Below are 17,077 nucleotides of genomic sequence, written 5' to 3'. Positions count from 1 at the left end.
GCTACATTGTGATTTGTATTTGCAAAGTGAGTTGTATTTATTAGATCAACCCATTGTTACTTTCTAACTATTATATCAGTTACAATCCTTTAATCAAGGTTGACCTAATAGTCATTTGCAAATTCTTAAATTGAGGTGACATTCTAATGGAATATTTTTAAGTCATCTAACAAAGCCACTCCTAATAGGCTGATTAAATCCTTTAATAAGGTCATACCTAGCAGTGTATAATGTAACATTTAATAGGGTTAGCTCCTAACAGAACTCTCTACAGAAGAGTGAAATATTAGTGACATGTTACTGGTGGTTTTTCTCAAATAGGATTTCTATGTTACATACCTAGCAGTGTATAATGTAACATTTAATAGGGTTAGCTCCTAACAGAACTCTCTACAGAAGAGTGAAATATTAGTGACATGTTACTGGTGGTTTTTCTCAAATAGGATTTCTATGTTACATCTTGGCATCTTACTTGTGTAGATGTTGTTCGAGATGTTTTACTATTTAATGTTTCACATTATGTAAGTTTGTTATTATTGGGACATTGGACTGCAACTTTATGTTACTGACAATTTGTTATAGAGACCAAGTGGATTAAAGAATAGATCTATGTTGTTTGGTAACGTCAAAAGTTAAATTCGTATATATGGATCTGAGGAAAATTGAATTCACCCCTCCCCCCAACCTCCACCCAACCCAACACCCCCCCCCCCCCCCTCTCACTTATTCTAAATCATTCTAACAAGATCTTCCCCTTCCCTGTATTAAGGATATCTTTGATCTTTTTTTGGTTTACGTCTTTTCATGTTTCTGATCTTAGCTTTGCAAGGATTTTCTTGCCCCTTTTCCTATTAGTTTTACCACCTTTTGGTTTCTCTAAACCATCTGTGTTTGCAGATATTCCTAATTCATCTAGATTCTTGTTGGTATGGTGTACACTAGTTGCTAGTGAAGAATCATATTTTTTCTCTTCTTCATCTCTTAGCTCTTGTATTATTAGATCACTTATTCTTAATTCTATATTATCTTCTATTGGGAGAAGCTCTAATTTCTCTATTTGAGTTTCCTTTTCTTCATCCTTGCTTTCCTTTTCCATTCAGTTATCTAGAATTTGAAATCTAAATTCTTCCCAATTTTGAATTGTATCTACTTGAAGTTGCTCTATATCCGCCTAATTTATAGCTCCACATTTGCTAATTATTGTTTCTATTTCTATCAGAATGCCAACTACTTTTGGTCCAACTAGTTATTTTTCTTCAATTACAGGAGATTCCAACTCTACAAAAAGCTTTCTACCCTATTGATAGGTTTCTACCAAAATTTGTAGAACTTTTTCTTGGACTCCTTAGGTCTATTTCTTATATCATTAGGTCTCCTTTTTATTCTTCTATTGTTTTTGTCTTGTCCACTTGAAGATCAATATCTTCTGTGAGATTTTTTTCTATATCATTATCTATATTGATTTTTTCTTTTTCCCCCATCTTATTAGTCTCTAGTGACTTTATCTCTTCCTGATTGCTAGTATGTTCAAACTCTTCTACTTCTTTTGAGTTATTACAAACATCTTTTATTTATTTACTTATTTATTTCTAATCTTTGTTGTCTACTTTCTAAATCCTTGATTGGTGTGGTTTGTAAATCCGATAATGTCAAGGGCTCCTCGTAATCATCTTTATTTGCCCTACTTTGCACTACATTGATGCCTTTGATGCTCTATGGTTTCTCTATGATATTGACTACAACTTTTGATAGCAATGCCAGTTTTTACCTTGCAAATCCAAAAATATATTGGCTTTGTTGTATATCAATGTTAATTATTTGCTGGATGTAAATGGATGTAATTTGCTACAATTCAATAAATATTATTCACTAGGTGTAATATGCATGATATGATTCACTGGTTGTAATTTGCTCACGAGTTTCATTAAATCAATTATTATCTAAGTTCGCTTGTTGGCTGAAATTTGCTCTCACAATTAGGTTTTCACATGCAGAGCCAATGTGTTAATGATTTCAACTATGATATATTTTATAAATATTAAATTTTTTATTTAATGAAAATTTCTATAAATAATCAATAAATGTCTTTAATTTAAAAACATTACTTATTACACATATTGTTCAACTTATAAGTAAGTTCATCTATAACTATACAAGATACAATTTTTTAATTAAATCCTTAAAATATAATATTTTTAAATTTAAATTCATTGCTAAATACATTTAAATTTTTTATTTGTTTGAGGTGAATACAATTATATTTAATTCTAATGCTTTATATTTTTATAAATAATTTCATAAAATTTGGACAAAAGCATTCTATAACACTAAATGAATTGAACCAATAATAAAGATAAATCAATTTTAAAAATATATTTAATCAATAGAAAATATTTTAACCTCAAAAAATATTGAAATGGCTAAAAATACTTAAGTGTAATTAGTTAATCCGAACAATAAATAAACACATAGGTATATATTTCCATCTTTATGTTCCCTCTCTTTGTTTGTGGAACATAAAACAGGGCAGATTAACAGCTTTCAAAACATTTCTGACACATTTCATACCTTTCACATATACTGCATCGATAGCGTATGCATGAATGGTGCATAACCTGGAAGCATGTGTCGCATCTTTGCTGTGGGATCGGTCCACCTTTTACAACCAATTGACGATGAACTCTAACTAGTGGATGGTGTGGATGGTCTATGTGATGAATTGCCCATCTCTTGCTGAGGGCATTACTTAACCCTTCGCTTTTGATCTCGCTCATCAATTTATGATGCTCCTCCTCCTCATCACTTTGGCGTAGTAGCTGCACCATTTCTTCACCCCTCCCATTTATCATCTCCCCTTTCTCATCCACTGCTATTATCCCTATTCCCTCTCCATCCTTTTCTAGTGCAGTAACAAGAGCCAATACAATACTTCTCACCTGCACAATCCTTTTATTAACACCTTGACTACTCAACTCATCCCACAAACATTTGATGCGCTTCCAAAATTTGTAAGCATCACACAAAGAGAGACTTGTGATGCTGCACATCTCCTTTCTTTTTGTTTCATACTCTTCTTCAGAAAGGTAGTCTTCTCCAATGTAGATAACTTGGACAACATTTTCTAGCTTTCTCAAAGCATCAGTTAAGTGTGGCAAGAATTCCAACATCTCTTCAACTGAACCCACGGACAGAAATACTGTTTCTTTTCCAATAACTGTCTCTGTTGCCTGTCATCACAACACAAATTATGACAGTGAAGGACACGCACGGATAAAGGTCTTATGAAAAATAATAATAACATTATTTGGCATAATCACAAGGTCCATTATGATTCATTTGCAGAAATAGATATTTTAGTAATGATCGAGTTGATGGTAATGATTTTATATATTGAGAGGATGATTGAGGGAAAATATAATCTCACCCTGGATTGAAAGAATTCCGTATTTTGAAAAATAAATTCCAAGCTTGATTGAGAGCTGAACTCGAACTCCTTCCATTCTGACTCTCCCAGTTCCTTTTCCCGAATTGTAGAAAATGGATATGCTTTTACCCCCCACCTCCATATCATCGGCATTGCATCCTTGTGTGATATGCTTCCCTTCTCATCAACTACAACTAGGCCATTTCCATAATCTATCCACTTCGTCCAATGACGTTCATCTATCAACCATGGTTTGGGGACCATTGGCCATGGAGAATTTGCAACAGTTCTTTCATACACCTCCGGATCATTGTGCGCCCACACTCTCGGAATGAAAACTACTTCAATTGGATAGTCAGAATTCCTTTGGAGCTTCAGATATACATCTTCCAATGCTGAAGTTGCAAGTTTTGTCCTTTCTCTGAGAAGTAATACCACTTTGCCTTCTAGATCCTTTACTTTCACCTATAAATCATTTTGACGAATAAAAATAAAATATTTTTTTATAACATCTTATGGAATATAACTAAAAATAATTGATTGCCCTCATGTAATCAGTAAAACATATAGAATTTTTAAAATAATGTGTGCCAAGTTTTATAAAAGATTCATAGACACAAACTATAGAACTTTGCCAAAACGAAAAGTACCTGTTCATCATTGTGGAGAAGAAAATCATTTTCTCGAGTCTCACACAACTTCCTCAGCAATTCAACATTGCTTCGTGGATTTCTTGTGAGAAATCCAATTTCATCAGAGATATCGGATATGTCTTCCCAGGTTGACAAATAATTTAGAGTATTTCTTTCTACACGAGCAATAGTGCAGGCAAACACACAGAGAGAGCCGTGGAAGGATTCCGGAAGCACATCGATTAAGTAATTGAGAAATGAGCAAAAAGGTGAGCGAGCAACAATTGTGTTAGCCAACTCTGATGGTAATGAGTCAAAATCTGTGCCAACATATATGATTGCGGATTCTTCTAAATTGCATTGCATGCGCTCGAGGTTGCTCTGTACTAATCGCCACGTCTCTGGGATTATTTCAAATCTTTGAATGATCAAAACGAGACGAGCATGAGATGGAAGAGAGGATGAACAGAAAGGACGTTGATGAGCATCAATCAGAAGTCCTGTCTTACTAAATATTTTCAATACGACCTTTTCTATAATCAAAGGCCAGAGTGTTCCTTCGGTATCCTGCAATTTACACAGAATGCATATGTATCTTATAATAAAACGAGTATAATGAAACTAATTGTAATGGTCTACCATCTTCAAGCAAAGAAAAATATTTTAAAATTTTCATTGCACACACTTACCTTGGAGGATGATTCAGTAACTGCAAGAAAATGCCATTGGTCCTTTTCGCTTTGCATATCTTTCCACCGCTGAGTCAGCGCTTCACTTCCTGAAATGTTTGCATAGCACAAACTCTGAGTGGCTGCCACGCAATCCATCCATTCCGCACCCAATCTCTTACAATTGGAGAGGTTTAATTTTATTAATGATGGGAGAGTGTAGAAATCGTCAGAAAGCCTAGCTAAATTAGAGCATCCTGATAAATCTGCACTTTCCAAGCAACTAAGCCGGCCAAAAGAGTCGGGAAGCTTGGTTAAAGTGTAGCATCCAGACAAAGACAACTCTTTTAATGCTCCAAGGCAGTGGAAGTCGTCGCACAACATCTCTAATTTATCACATTCGGACAAAGTCAACTTTTGCAAACATTTTAGTTTACCAAAGCCCTGAGGCAGGGTACACAAGCTCCTGCCTCGTCTCGTGTCTAATACTCTCAATGCTTCCAGACGATGAAAATCAGTGCACAGTTCTTCAATCCTTTCACATCCTTCTAAACTCAATCCCTCTAAACAAGTAAGCTTACTGAACTGGGTAGGAAGCCTCGTTAAGCTGGTAAAATCTGTAAATGAAATATATCTCGTGCCTGAAAGCCACGAGGTTTCCTCTGGTAGTTCTGTCAAACTTGAGCATCCATGATAAAACAAGTCGGACATCAACAGAGAGGTCAACCCCCCCAGGCTGTGGGGAAGAGTACTCAGCTTTTCACATGAATCAAAATTTATGTGCGTTAAGCATGGCAAATTTCCTAGCCGTTCTGGAAGCCTGACCAACTCAGAGCAACCGCACAAATTGAGATATTGTAATGAACTAAGTTTCTCAAAATTACTTGGAAGCTCTTGCAAACTCTTGCAATAGCGTAACTCCAGATAGCGTAAGGAAGAAAGGTTCACAAAATCCTTTGGAAGCTCCTGTAAACTTGTACAGTGGTACAAATTAAGAGCAACAAGGGCCTTCAGTTTCCCGAATCCCACTGGTAATTGCTTCAATTTAACACAATCATCCAGGTATAACTCTTCCAATAACGAGAGCCTCCCAAGAGATTCTGGCAATTCCATAACATTGCGACACAACGAGAGCTGTAGCCTCCGGAGATGACTCAATTTAGCTAAACTTGAGATAACTGCACCCCGAAATCCCTTCAATGCCAACATCCACAGTTTACTACAATTGCTGACTTCTAATATTTGGTTGGAATTCCAGGTTTCAGGGGGACTTGAAACATGGAGCACTTTCAAAGACAGCTGATCCTGCAGTTATGATTAATTATTTGAAAAGAAAAAATAATGATAGGAAAGAATACCCACAGTTGGACTGAAAGGAAAACCCTACTTTCGAGAAAATAAAATAAATGATCTCAATTGCAAAATAAGAAATAACAAAATCGTCTTAGACAAACAACTTGCCTTCCGCTCACTTGACTCTATGTTGCTCTCCACACTACACTCAATGTAAGTTAAACGAGAAAGCTTTGAAATATCCATTGGCAGATAAGACCCTTCATCGGCTTGAACAAATCTGAGCTCGTCGAAGCTTTTACTGCACTTACCCCTCACAAGAGTCCATTTCCCCATAGCGAATACTCTCAGAGACTCGCTCATTGCGTCCAGCGCCTCTGCAGGTACATTAATTGGACCTATGAAATCTTGCCTTGACCTTGTCCGGTCTACTCCTCGAGATAAGAACCTAATGTTTGTCAACCACACTCCTTTTATTTGAGGAAGAAGCTGTTGACATTAAAAAAATCCCTATTAAAACACACTCAGGGTAAAGTGACATAAGTTTACCAAAAACATTTTATTCATTTTTAACTTAAGTTTCTCGTACCTTGTCATTCTGTATGGCTTTAATGGACTCTTCGGGAGTTCTGAAGCGGTTGTTTTTTGATTTACTACACCCAACACTAAGAAGAAGATCATGAATAGATATCTTGGTAACTAGTTTACCTTCATCTGATATTTCTTTCTTCCTTTTGATCAAGGCTCCCTCTTCTAAGCATTCCATTTCGACATTACCAACAATGCAAGCAACTTCCTCCCAGTCCCAGTGCCATCCATAGAAGAAGGAACAAATGTCAAGAAAGGCTTCCTGAGCACTCGGTTCAAGCTGATCATATGCGAACATGATCCTCTCTTCATCAAATCTGTCCTCTCTATCACCACTGAAAGGCTCTCCATTTTCCATCCATTGAAGTACTCTTTCATAAGCATCATCTTCATTCTTTCTTCGGCGGAGGAAGCCACCCACGACTTCCAAAAACAGAGGACAACTGCTGCATTTCTGGGCAATCACCTCTACCTCAGGTCTTTCCTTCGAAAGAGAGTGTGCATCTCTTTCTGGACTTATTTTTCTGCTTAACACTTCAGTTGCTGCCTCGAGAGGCAGAGGCTCTATTGGATAGATTTCATATTTAATCCTGCAATACTCCATTACATCAGAGATATTTGTTTTTCTAGCAGTTAAAAGCAACCTTAGTTTCTTAGGATTTGTTATCTCTCTGGGTAGTAGCTCTTGAAGAGGTTTTCTGAACAACGCATTATCGATGTACAAGAATATGAATTCTTTTTCCATAACTTCTTTCAACCTCTGTCGTCCTGTCTCCAAGTCTCTCACTTCCTCTTTCCTACCTGTCAAATCCTCCAGAATAAAGGACTGCAATTCTTTTACATTGGGATATTCTTTCAAGTACTGGGGAAGAGATATTTTAGAGTATTTCCAACCTTTGAGTCGGTCTCTCGAGAAATCATACACTGCATCTGCTAATGTCGTCTTGCCGGATCCACCAATTCCATGGACAACGACTGCTGTAGAAGGAGTGTCATTGTCCCATTGTAGGCATTTTACCACCTCATCAATTTGCTTTTGTATGCCAACTGCTCGATATTAAAAAAGTATGAAGAAATGTTATGAAAATATTGTTAAAACGAAACAGTCGTTTATTAACGGAGTAGTGGATGTACTTATACCTGCATATTCAACAGGGTGAATAAGTGGCTGGTTGCGTATGCGACTATTCTCCAAAATAGATAAGCTTTGGAGGCTTATTTGTAGATTGAGGCTTCTGTACATCTCGTCCACTTTTAATCCAAGTGCTTTAAGGTCATCTCTGTCTTTTGAAGCATTCAGAAACCTGTACACATTCATAGAACTGAATAAACAACTCATGTTGTGAGAAAAGTTAGAGGTTTATACTTTACCGTAAGTGGCACACCTGTAAAGTATGATAATTTGTTAGATTAGAAAGTTTATTTCTAATATGAGATAATCCTGACTGATGATTCTTTCCATTATACATATTTATAATGAGAATGAGAGGAATTGTTATATTAAAAATTCTCCACCAAATTCTCTGAGACTTATTTCTGGTAGGTTCTTTAAGAACATTTCAACTCAACCCATAGATGAAGAGTCCATTGACAAATATCTATTCATTTATTAGCCACTTAGGTTTTAACTAATATATGATTTTGATTTTAATTTTGTTACAATATATAATCAACAAGATTAGAATTCTGTAAATTGTTTTAACTATATGTATCTACTGTCAAGACAATACTGAACCATAGATGTTTATAATCTATAATCAATACAAGAAAATATTTTAATAATTTTATATGAAAAATAGATGATAGATGATAAAATAGTATTAGATGTTTATCTTAGACAAGTGTAGAGGTGGGCAACCACATGGATAGACGAAGCATCCATAGCTAAACGATCAAATCGGATGGCCAAAATATTCTAAACTAGGTCATGCAGCATAACCTAATGTTGCATCAATTTATACCTATAATTATATTTAAAAACGTTAGTTTCAATCATCCATGATTTATATCTCGTTGTGTCACGGTTTATTACGCCAGAACCCTCACAGAAGAACAGGTTTTCAAATCCCATCGGTTCACATTAGTTACCGTACTCTGTTATAACTTCGGAACCCCTCTGCCAAAATGGGAGCTTCGGAACAGGGTGTGGATATTTATCAAAATATGAAAAATAGTATAACTTCCTCCAATGTTGTAGTTACAGTCACTCAAAATGGAGAATTTCTCATTGAAATATCTGATATATGAGGTACGAAAAGTGTTTGACGGAATGTCTAAGAGATGCCATCTCATGTAATGCAATCATTGTTAGATATGTACACAAAGGGCGGGCTTATTGAAACCTCCCAGCAAATGCAATTAGCAGGTGTAAAGCGAGACTCGATAGTGGTTGGCAGTAAAATTCCAAAATTTGCCAGATGTTCTAGTTCCAAGTACCCTGGTAGACGTGTACCCAAAATATAGAAGTATAGACCAGGATTTCGAACTGTTTGACAGAATGCCTCAAAGAGATATCATATTGTGGACTGCATGATTGTAGCATATGCTCAAAATGGATTTCTTGACAATGCCTTACAGTATAGTGCCAGTAGGGTTTTGACAGACACAGTTCTCTTTACTTCTACATAATAATATTGGATTTCAACCGTCCATTTTTAATGTAATTTGTTTATAGATGCAATTGTGTGTGTTTTTAGTATTAACATTTTAGATTACACTCTGTATTCTTTCTTTATTATTATTTTCTCTAGTTCTGATGATGATCACAGAATATAATCCAAAATATTAATAACATACAAAATCAATCCAAAAATAAATTACATTACTTCTAAATAATTAATAAAGATTCATACACAGACATAAGCAAATGAATTTAAATTTGCAAATGCGCAACAGATCATTTTGCCTTTACGTGCTTATAAAATGAAACCATATGATTACTGATCTCATAATAGCTAGAAATAAAAGTATTTCTAACGAAAACTGTAGGGGAAAACTGATATGAAACAAATTGTTCAAATTACTCCCACCTTTTGACCCCCTTGGTTTTCTTCTTCGAACAACATAGGATGGCTCCCTGCACTATCAGAGCAATAGGCTCGTTTATTTGGGTGAGCATCTCATCCTTTGCACAAGGAATTTCCTTTAGTTTCCGGACTGCTTTTGCCAATTCATTCATAGAGCTAAGAAGTTCTAAGCACTCCATCTTGTTTTTGTGAATAGTGTCCATCCTGTTCAAAACCGCAGCAACCAGCAACAAAGAGAGACCAGCCCAGTGAACATTTCCAGCGGCCCTTAACACTGATACAGCTGTCGAGTGCTCCGATATCTGATTAACCATTCAAAACATGGACGTTTGCCTTACATTATTTAAGTGATTTCCTGAACTAAGCATCTCAGGGAAGATATCTTTTAATCTAAGTGTTCCCAAGTGATCTGGGCAAAATAATTACGTTTACATAAAAAGCCACAATGCAGAATAGTTTTTGAAAATAATTACGTCTACATAAAAAGCCACAATGCAGAATAGTTTTTGAAAATAATTACCTGCTTGGCAAGTATATTGACGTTTTCTGAGATGCCTTCTGAGATTTTAGCGGCGTCGGATGTAGAGGAGAGCCAATCTACTGTTGACTTCTCACTTTTCAACCTTTTACCCTGTAATCAAAGAGAGATTGTCAATAATGGGGGTTTGCTATGTTGAACAACAAAAAAGTAAGAACATTCTAAATAAAGTTGAAAAACAGATGGGATTGATACCTGATTAGCTTTACAGAGGTCTAAAAATCTGTCAATATTGGCTATTAATTGATCAAGATCAACGTCTGGAGTGTCATGTTTAGTACTAATGATCTGATCGATTAATTGAGAAATAGTCGAGGAGGACTGGGCAGATGAATGTGTGGAAGCCATATTGAAAATGGGTGTAGAAGATTCACAGATCAATCGGCCGCACATACAAGATTCAGAGAGCAAATGGCTACCTCAGAATCGCTGTTTTACTACGAAGGAAGGCACTCTTTTTTTTTCTGACCAAAAATAGTAGAATACCCACCTCTGCCGCTGCGTTGATTGACTTGGTGGAAGCGCGTTAATGGCGGGGCCCGCCATTGATAAATTATTTTAGTTGGTCTGTTGGTCCCATGTTCCCTGTATGAAATGAACTTCCTTGAAATTTAAATTTAGTGTCAGTAGCAGAATGGCAGGTAGGAGAAGATTGCTCCCCACCACTTTCCAGAAAATCTTCCTCCGCTCGTTTTTATGAGATGCGTATGACTTTTGCGAAAACCAGCTTTTGGGATTTACTTGAATTAAATATGCATATGGGCATGTTCTTTGTGAGCTGCAAATTCCACGCACAAGGGTCGAAGATATGTCTTTCCACCACTCATAAAGATTTTTTATTTCTTCTTTATTGCTTTTATATGTGCTTCAGTGTTTACCATTTATAAGTACGTTTGACTGGTCCGCCGGTGGCATTTCCTTTTTTGTCGTCGAAGTTTCCTCTTTGAAGTCGCCCTCAACTTCTCCACCGTCACTCCAATTTTTCTCTGGCTACAGCATTTTACAGTACTATACTTCGTTGATGTTTATAGCTTATCACAATAATATCTATTATTATGATTTTCAAGAACAAAATTTTGTATATTCCTGGAGTTCTTTTTAGTCCTTGTAGCTAGGCAGGAGATTATAATTTTCGTGCGACTCTCTTTCTATTAACATGTCTTTGAAATCTGTGTTAAAAAACAAACTTATGGTCTTTCAACCTTCATTTATAGTAGTTGATTTTTTATTATGTTATTTCTATTTTCTGATTGATTCAAAAAAAAAATTCTTATAGTGTGTTATTTTATCAATCAACAAATTTGATGAAAAATCTATAGTTTGCAGTGGGCATTCTAGAAACTATTCACATACATAATATATGCTTTGCCACTTATCATACATGCAAAGACAGGGGATCTCTAACTTTGTGCGCAAACACACACGAAGAGGCTAGCATTGAAAAGGTGGGCCAAAAATGCTAGATGCAGAGAAGTATTCCACAATGCACCGCCTTCAAATCCATGCAAGAGATGTCTGCATTCTTGATCTTCTTCTATCACACCCCTTTACTATTCTTGACCGTGAATTAGGATTCCATCTTAATTTGGAGGCCACATCCCAACTTTTATCTTATTCAATTTGTGTTGTACTTTGTGGTCAATTCTAATTATCTCTACATTTCTCTATGATTTATTTAGTTGCTTTTAGTTAAATGAATTAGGTGTATTAAATTTAATCAAAATAAAGGACTTTTTAGTAGTGAATTTGTGTTAAATTGAAATCTTATAATTTGGATGCGTATCTGCAAATAAGAACTTGGGCAATGTGTTTTTTTTCCTAAAGTTATCTATTGGTTGTTAATTTTTCCAACATAGGTTAATTTGAATTTTGTTTGATTGGAAAAAAACCCATAAATAATACCATGGATCTGTGTCTTGATATGTCTTGATATTTTCTATTACTCTTGGGTTTAATGGGTACATTCATTTATGAATATTACTAGTCACATAATATTGAATTCACAATTGGACTTCAACTTAGCAATCCCATTTTAGGTTTAGACTTGGTCTGTTGGTGTTCCAAAGAAGAAATTTAAATGTCAATTTGAGGAGCCTTCAAATATTATTATTGCTTGATTTTGGGTGTTTGGGTCTAATTAGCAAATGATGAGTCTCTTAAGTTGATTCACAGTATTTTTTCATGGTCTGATATAATCATTCGTGCATGAATGTTTCCCGCTTCTTTGTCCCATGCTTTTCCTAAAGTTTTCTTGGTGGGTTAATTTTATCCCTTCTCAGATTTAACATGGAAAGACAAAAAATTAAGTTCATTGATTATAGTTATGTATTGATATTATCCACTTGGACTATGTATAAGGCATAATGACATTATACATTGTCTCATTTTTATTCCAAATTAACAATATTTGAGAAGATACAATAATATGATCCTCCTTTGGCAGGCTCTTGAAGTCCCCAATCAACAAATAAATTTTATGGTGCAGGAGAGCATAAGGTTGGTCAGGAGTTTAGTGCTGGAAAATGACTAATACTGACATTTCTTGATACACATTAGCCAGATAAGTTGGAGCCTTCTTATCCTCCTCATTGCATATAGGAATTGGTGAAGAAAACCTTGTTCCAAGTATATCTTTTTTGAGTTGTTTTGAGTATTTATTTTCCTCAAGAAACACAATCATTTAACAATATTTGATTTGGTTTCAGCTTCTCTTAAGCATTTTCTTTGGTTAGAAATCTTTGGTTTCAGTTGGCTACTTTGATTAATTATCATATTGTAAATATAATTTTGAATGAGTTATGTGGAAATAAAGATATATTACAATATTTGGTATATTGTTATTGTAATACCCTCTTAATGTTAATGCATTATGCATGTGTTCTTATTATCTCTTTCAAGATAATGTGTGTATTTTCATATTATATCTTACACTATCATGTGTGTGTGTGTGTGAAAGTGAATATGATTTTTTCTTATTTAATATGCTATTATGGTAAATATATTCTATGTAAAGACTCTTATATTGTGATGTGCGCTTTCTTTTACTTATTAGAAAACATGTGTTAAATATAATATTGATTAAAAGAATTTAAAAAATAAAATAAAATAAGCAAAGATCAAAATTATTGATCTATTACTTCTTTTAGTTTTAACTTTTGTAACTTTTACTAAATGTTAATGTTATATATATATATATATATATATATATATATATATATATATATATATATATATATATATATATATATATATATATATATGAAAGAAATAACTATATTATCTTTAACCAAGCCATTTCAATTATCAAAATTAGAATTCTATTAATTAATAAGTATTTTAATTACACTTGTAACATCTTCTTGAAGTTCATTTCTCATTTATGATAAAGATAACTATCAAATAAAAAAACTAACATGTTCATAACATAATTCTCTCTATATGTATTATTGTCTCCATGAATGGGAGTAGGGGATTTGTCCAAGAAAAAGAAAAGAGGGCAAAAGGAAAAAGGAAAGGGCTCTTGGAAAAGTTCACAGAGAGAAGTTTTTTTTTTTTTTGGTGAAGATAGGAATAGGAAAAGGCTTATTGGTGGATTTCAAGAACAAGTTCCAATTGTCTAGGATTGGTGGTGAGGTAGGTAGCAATTTCTTATATTTTTAGATTTTGTGGGTATCCATTGAAGTGGAATGTCAATTGATCCAACTTACAAAATCTCCTATTTAGGGGACACCCAATGAGGTTGGGTTAACATAGCAATATCAATAGTAGGCTATAAGACCAATCTATGCATGTTGTCCTTTCTAATTAATTTTATGTTGTTACATATTGTTAACCAAACATTCACTTGGCTAGGTCTAGCACTTGTAATCACTAGTAAATGTTGCATACCATTCCATTATACACATTATGGTAGACCTTGAGGATCATTATGTTGATGACAGGGCATATTAGAACTGATCAGTAACCTCCTTGGGAAATATGTTTCTGATTATTTAGTTTAAATTATTACACTATGCAACTGGTAGGAGATATATATCTTGAATTGTGAAATTAGGCCTTGCCATATAACAAATTAATAAAATAAAATTTAATCTAGTTTTAGTAGTCATTGATGGAACACAAATGTCTATATTGAGGCTTTGTCCATTTCCTTGTTGGCTACAATTTCTCTCTACATGTACACTTGTTCTAACCTAGAGTTAGACCCTAAATAAATATGCATGCATAAATGATAATATTATATCACTGCTCAAGTTGATGTTCACACACTTAATGCATTAACAATGACATCTCTCCCTTATACACTTTTCAAAAAGAAGAGCAAGCTCTTTTGATCGCGTTTTCATATTTCTTCTCTTTTAAGAATGCATTGATTTGCAAGTGATATTATATTGACTTATTTTGGAAAATGAATCTACATATACCATAACTATTTACTTTGTGAAACAAGAACCTAAGGATTCTTGAATTAATTAAAAATATTCAATTAAATTGTAACAAGGTTTCTGTTGGGTGAAAATTGTTAGTTTGTGGTGTCTGATCAGGGAAGTACTATACATGCTTCATAAATTCTTTGGGGTTTGGGGCATTGCCGCAATTTTTTTGGGGCTATTATTTTCCATTACTAACCAATTGGCTATTATTCGCCAATTTATGGCTAACATGTTATAACTAATTTTAACCCTAAAGCTGCAAAAATACTTATATAAAATGGCTTAGGGTTTGGGATTGTTTTAGGGTGGGTGATGCAAAAATTGCTTCTTGCCAGGGTATTGAGCTATAAGGGATTACAAATTATAATAAATTTGTAATCACTAGATTATAATAATATTGGACTTGTTGTTTGGTGGACATAGCCTAGGGTTTGTTTGAACCACATTAAATCTTGGTGTCTTGTGTTCTCTTCTGTGTGATTTATTATTTCTTGATATTGTTTATATTTACATGTAATTTTTATTTTTTTCTGAGGTTAATCCTAACAAGTGGTATTAGAGCAAGGTTTTTTTTCTTAGTTATCCTCTACAAGAAAGTTTCATAGTTGAGTGGGAGTCTCACGGTTCAGTGGGAGTGATGGAAGATGAGGGTAAGCTAAAAGTTGACAAGTTTAATGGGTAGAACTTTTAGTTATGAAAAATGCAAATGGAAGACTATCTTTATCAGAAGGATTAATGGAAGCCGTTGGAAGGAAAAACCAAGAACTAGGGAACTATGACAAATGAGGACTAGGATCTTTTAGACAAAAAGGCACTTGGAAACATTCGATTATGCTTGGCACCATCAGTAACATTTAACATTATAAAAGAGAAGACGATGGAAGAGTTGATGAAAACCTTAGTGACTCTATATGAAAAGCCCTCTGCTTCAAATAAGGTATTTCTCATGAAGCTTTTATTTAATATGAAAATGGTAGAAGGTGGATCTATTGTGGATCATTTAAATGAGTTTAACACGGTTACTAGTTAGTTATCTTTTGTGGGTATTAATTTTGATGAAGAAATTAGGGCTCTCTTGATTTTGTATTCTTTGCCTAAAAGCTGGAATGACTTGGTAATGGTTGTGGGTAATTCTATCTATGGATATAATACCCTACAATATGGTGATGTGATCAATCTTATTTGAGTGAGGAAACTTGTAGAAAACCTTAGGTGGATCTACATCAGGAAGTGCTTTGAATGCAAAAAGCAGAGCCAGAACGACTAAGAGAGGAGATAATTTTGGAAATCATGGGAAATAAAGAGGAAAGTCAAAGGGGAAGAGGTCTCAATTGAGAGGATCAAATGACTACTAGTACTATGAGAAACTAGGGCATAGGAATAAAGATTTCTAGACTCGAAAGAAAAATGAAGGAGATAAACTAGAAAGGGAAAAATGAGGAAAATGTGATAAGTTACAAATCCAAAGAGGATGCTTTGCTTTTGTCTTTAGAAAGTATTGATGATTCATGAGTTTTAGATTTTGGTGCTTCATTTCATGCTACACCTCATAGAGGTTATTTCATTGATTATGTCCAAGGAGATTTTGGACTTTTTTATTTGGGGGGATAATGAACCTTGTCAGATTGTTGGAAAGGGAAAAATTAAGATTAAGTTGCAGAACGGGAATCATTGGATACTACATGAGGTAAGACATGTTCCAAGGCTAAGTAGGAATTTAATTTGAGTAGGGTAACTCAGTAATGAGGGTTGTGTAGTTACTTTTAATGATAAAAATTGGAAGGATTCAAAAGGTTCCCTTGTAGTAGAAAAAGGTGTGAAAGTAGGCACCTTATATCTTTGTAAAGGTCATACTGTTCCTTATGCTTTGATTGTTTCAGAGAAAAATGAATGTTCAGGAATAGTTGTTGTAGATGAGCAGGGAGAACAATTAGCTATTGTTGATTCTGTTATAGTGTTGTGGCACAACAAACTTAGGCACATGAGAGAGAAAGGTATGAAATTAATTCATTCAAAGAAAGTTTTACCAATTTTGAAAATTGTTAATATGGATTTCTGTGAAAGTTGTGTGTATGGAAAACAAATGAGAGTGAGTTTTGTGAAGATTGTGAAGGAAAATTAAAGTGAGAGATTAGAGCTTGTGCATACATATGTATGGAGACTAGCTCAGGTATCTTCCCTTGGTGGCTTTCATTATTATGTCACATTTATTGATGATGCAACTAGAAAAGTATGGATTTATTTCCTTAGATAGAAATCTGATGTGTTTCAAACTTTTAAGAAATAGAAATGCTTGGTTGAAAATGAGATTGGTAAGGATTAAAATGTTCTCAAATCTGATAATGGTGGTGAGTATTGCAGTCATGAATTTGAAGATTATTTCTCCACTAATGGTATTTTTAGATTAAAATTTGTTCCAAGGACTCCACAAGAAAATGGAGGGGTTGAACACATGGACAATACTATAATGGAGCC

General features: G+C 34.4%; 1 protein-coding gene across 1 annotated transcript; it reads right to left on the bottom strand.

Annotated features, from left to right (window-relative positions):
* Positions 1–2,417: 2,417 nt before the first annotated feature.
* On the bottom strand, positions 2,418–10,949 carry LOC149546889 (uncharacterized). The gene is made up of 10 exons (XM_089791404.1): positions 10,365–10,949; positions 10,152–10,262; positions 9,635–9,933; positions 7,746–7,909; positions 6,607–7,652; positions 6,186–6,506; positions 4,746–6,029; positions 4,075–4,623; positions 3,425–3,889; positions 2,418–3,227 (listed from the first exon to the last, which is right to left on the bottom strand). The coding sequence occupies exons 1-10, from the start codon at positions 10,560–10,562 to the stop codon at positions 2,532–2,534; spliced, it is 5,133 nt and encodes a 1,710-aa protein (XP_089647530.1). The 5' UTR covers positions 10,563–10,949; the 3' UTR covers positions 2,418–2,531.
* Between the last annotated feature and the right edge of the window lie 6,128 nt (positions 10,950–17,077).

This window comes from Cupressus sempervirens, chromosome 7 (assembly GCF_028749045.1).
Source record: "Cupressus sempervirens isolate cs-2001-9-10 chromosome 7, ASM2874904v1, whole genome shotgun sequence".
Taxonomy (NCBI): Eukaryota; Viridiplantae; Streptophyta; class Pinopsida; order Cupressales; family Cupressaceae; genus Cupressus; species Cupressus sempervirens.
This window is presented reverse-complemented; position numbering and strand designations above follow the sequence as displayed.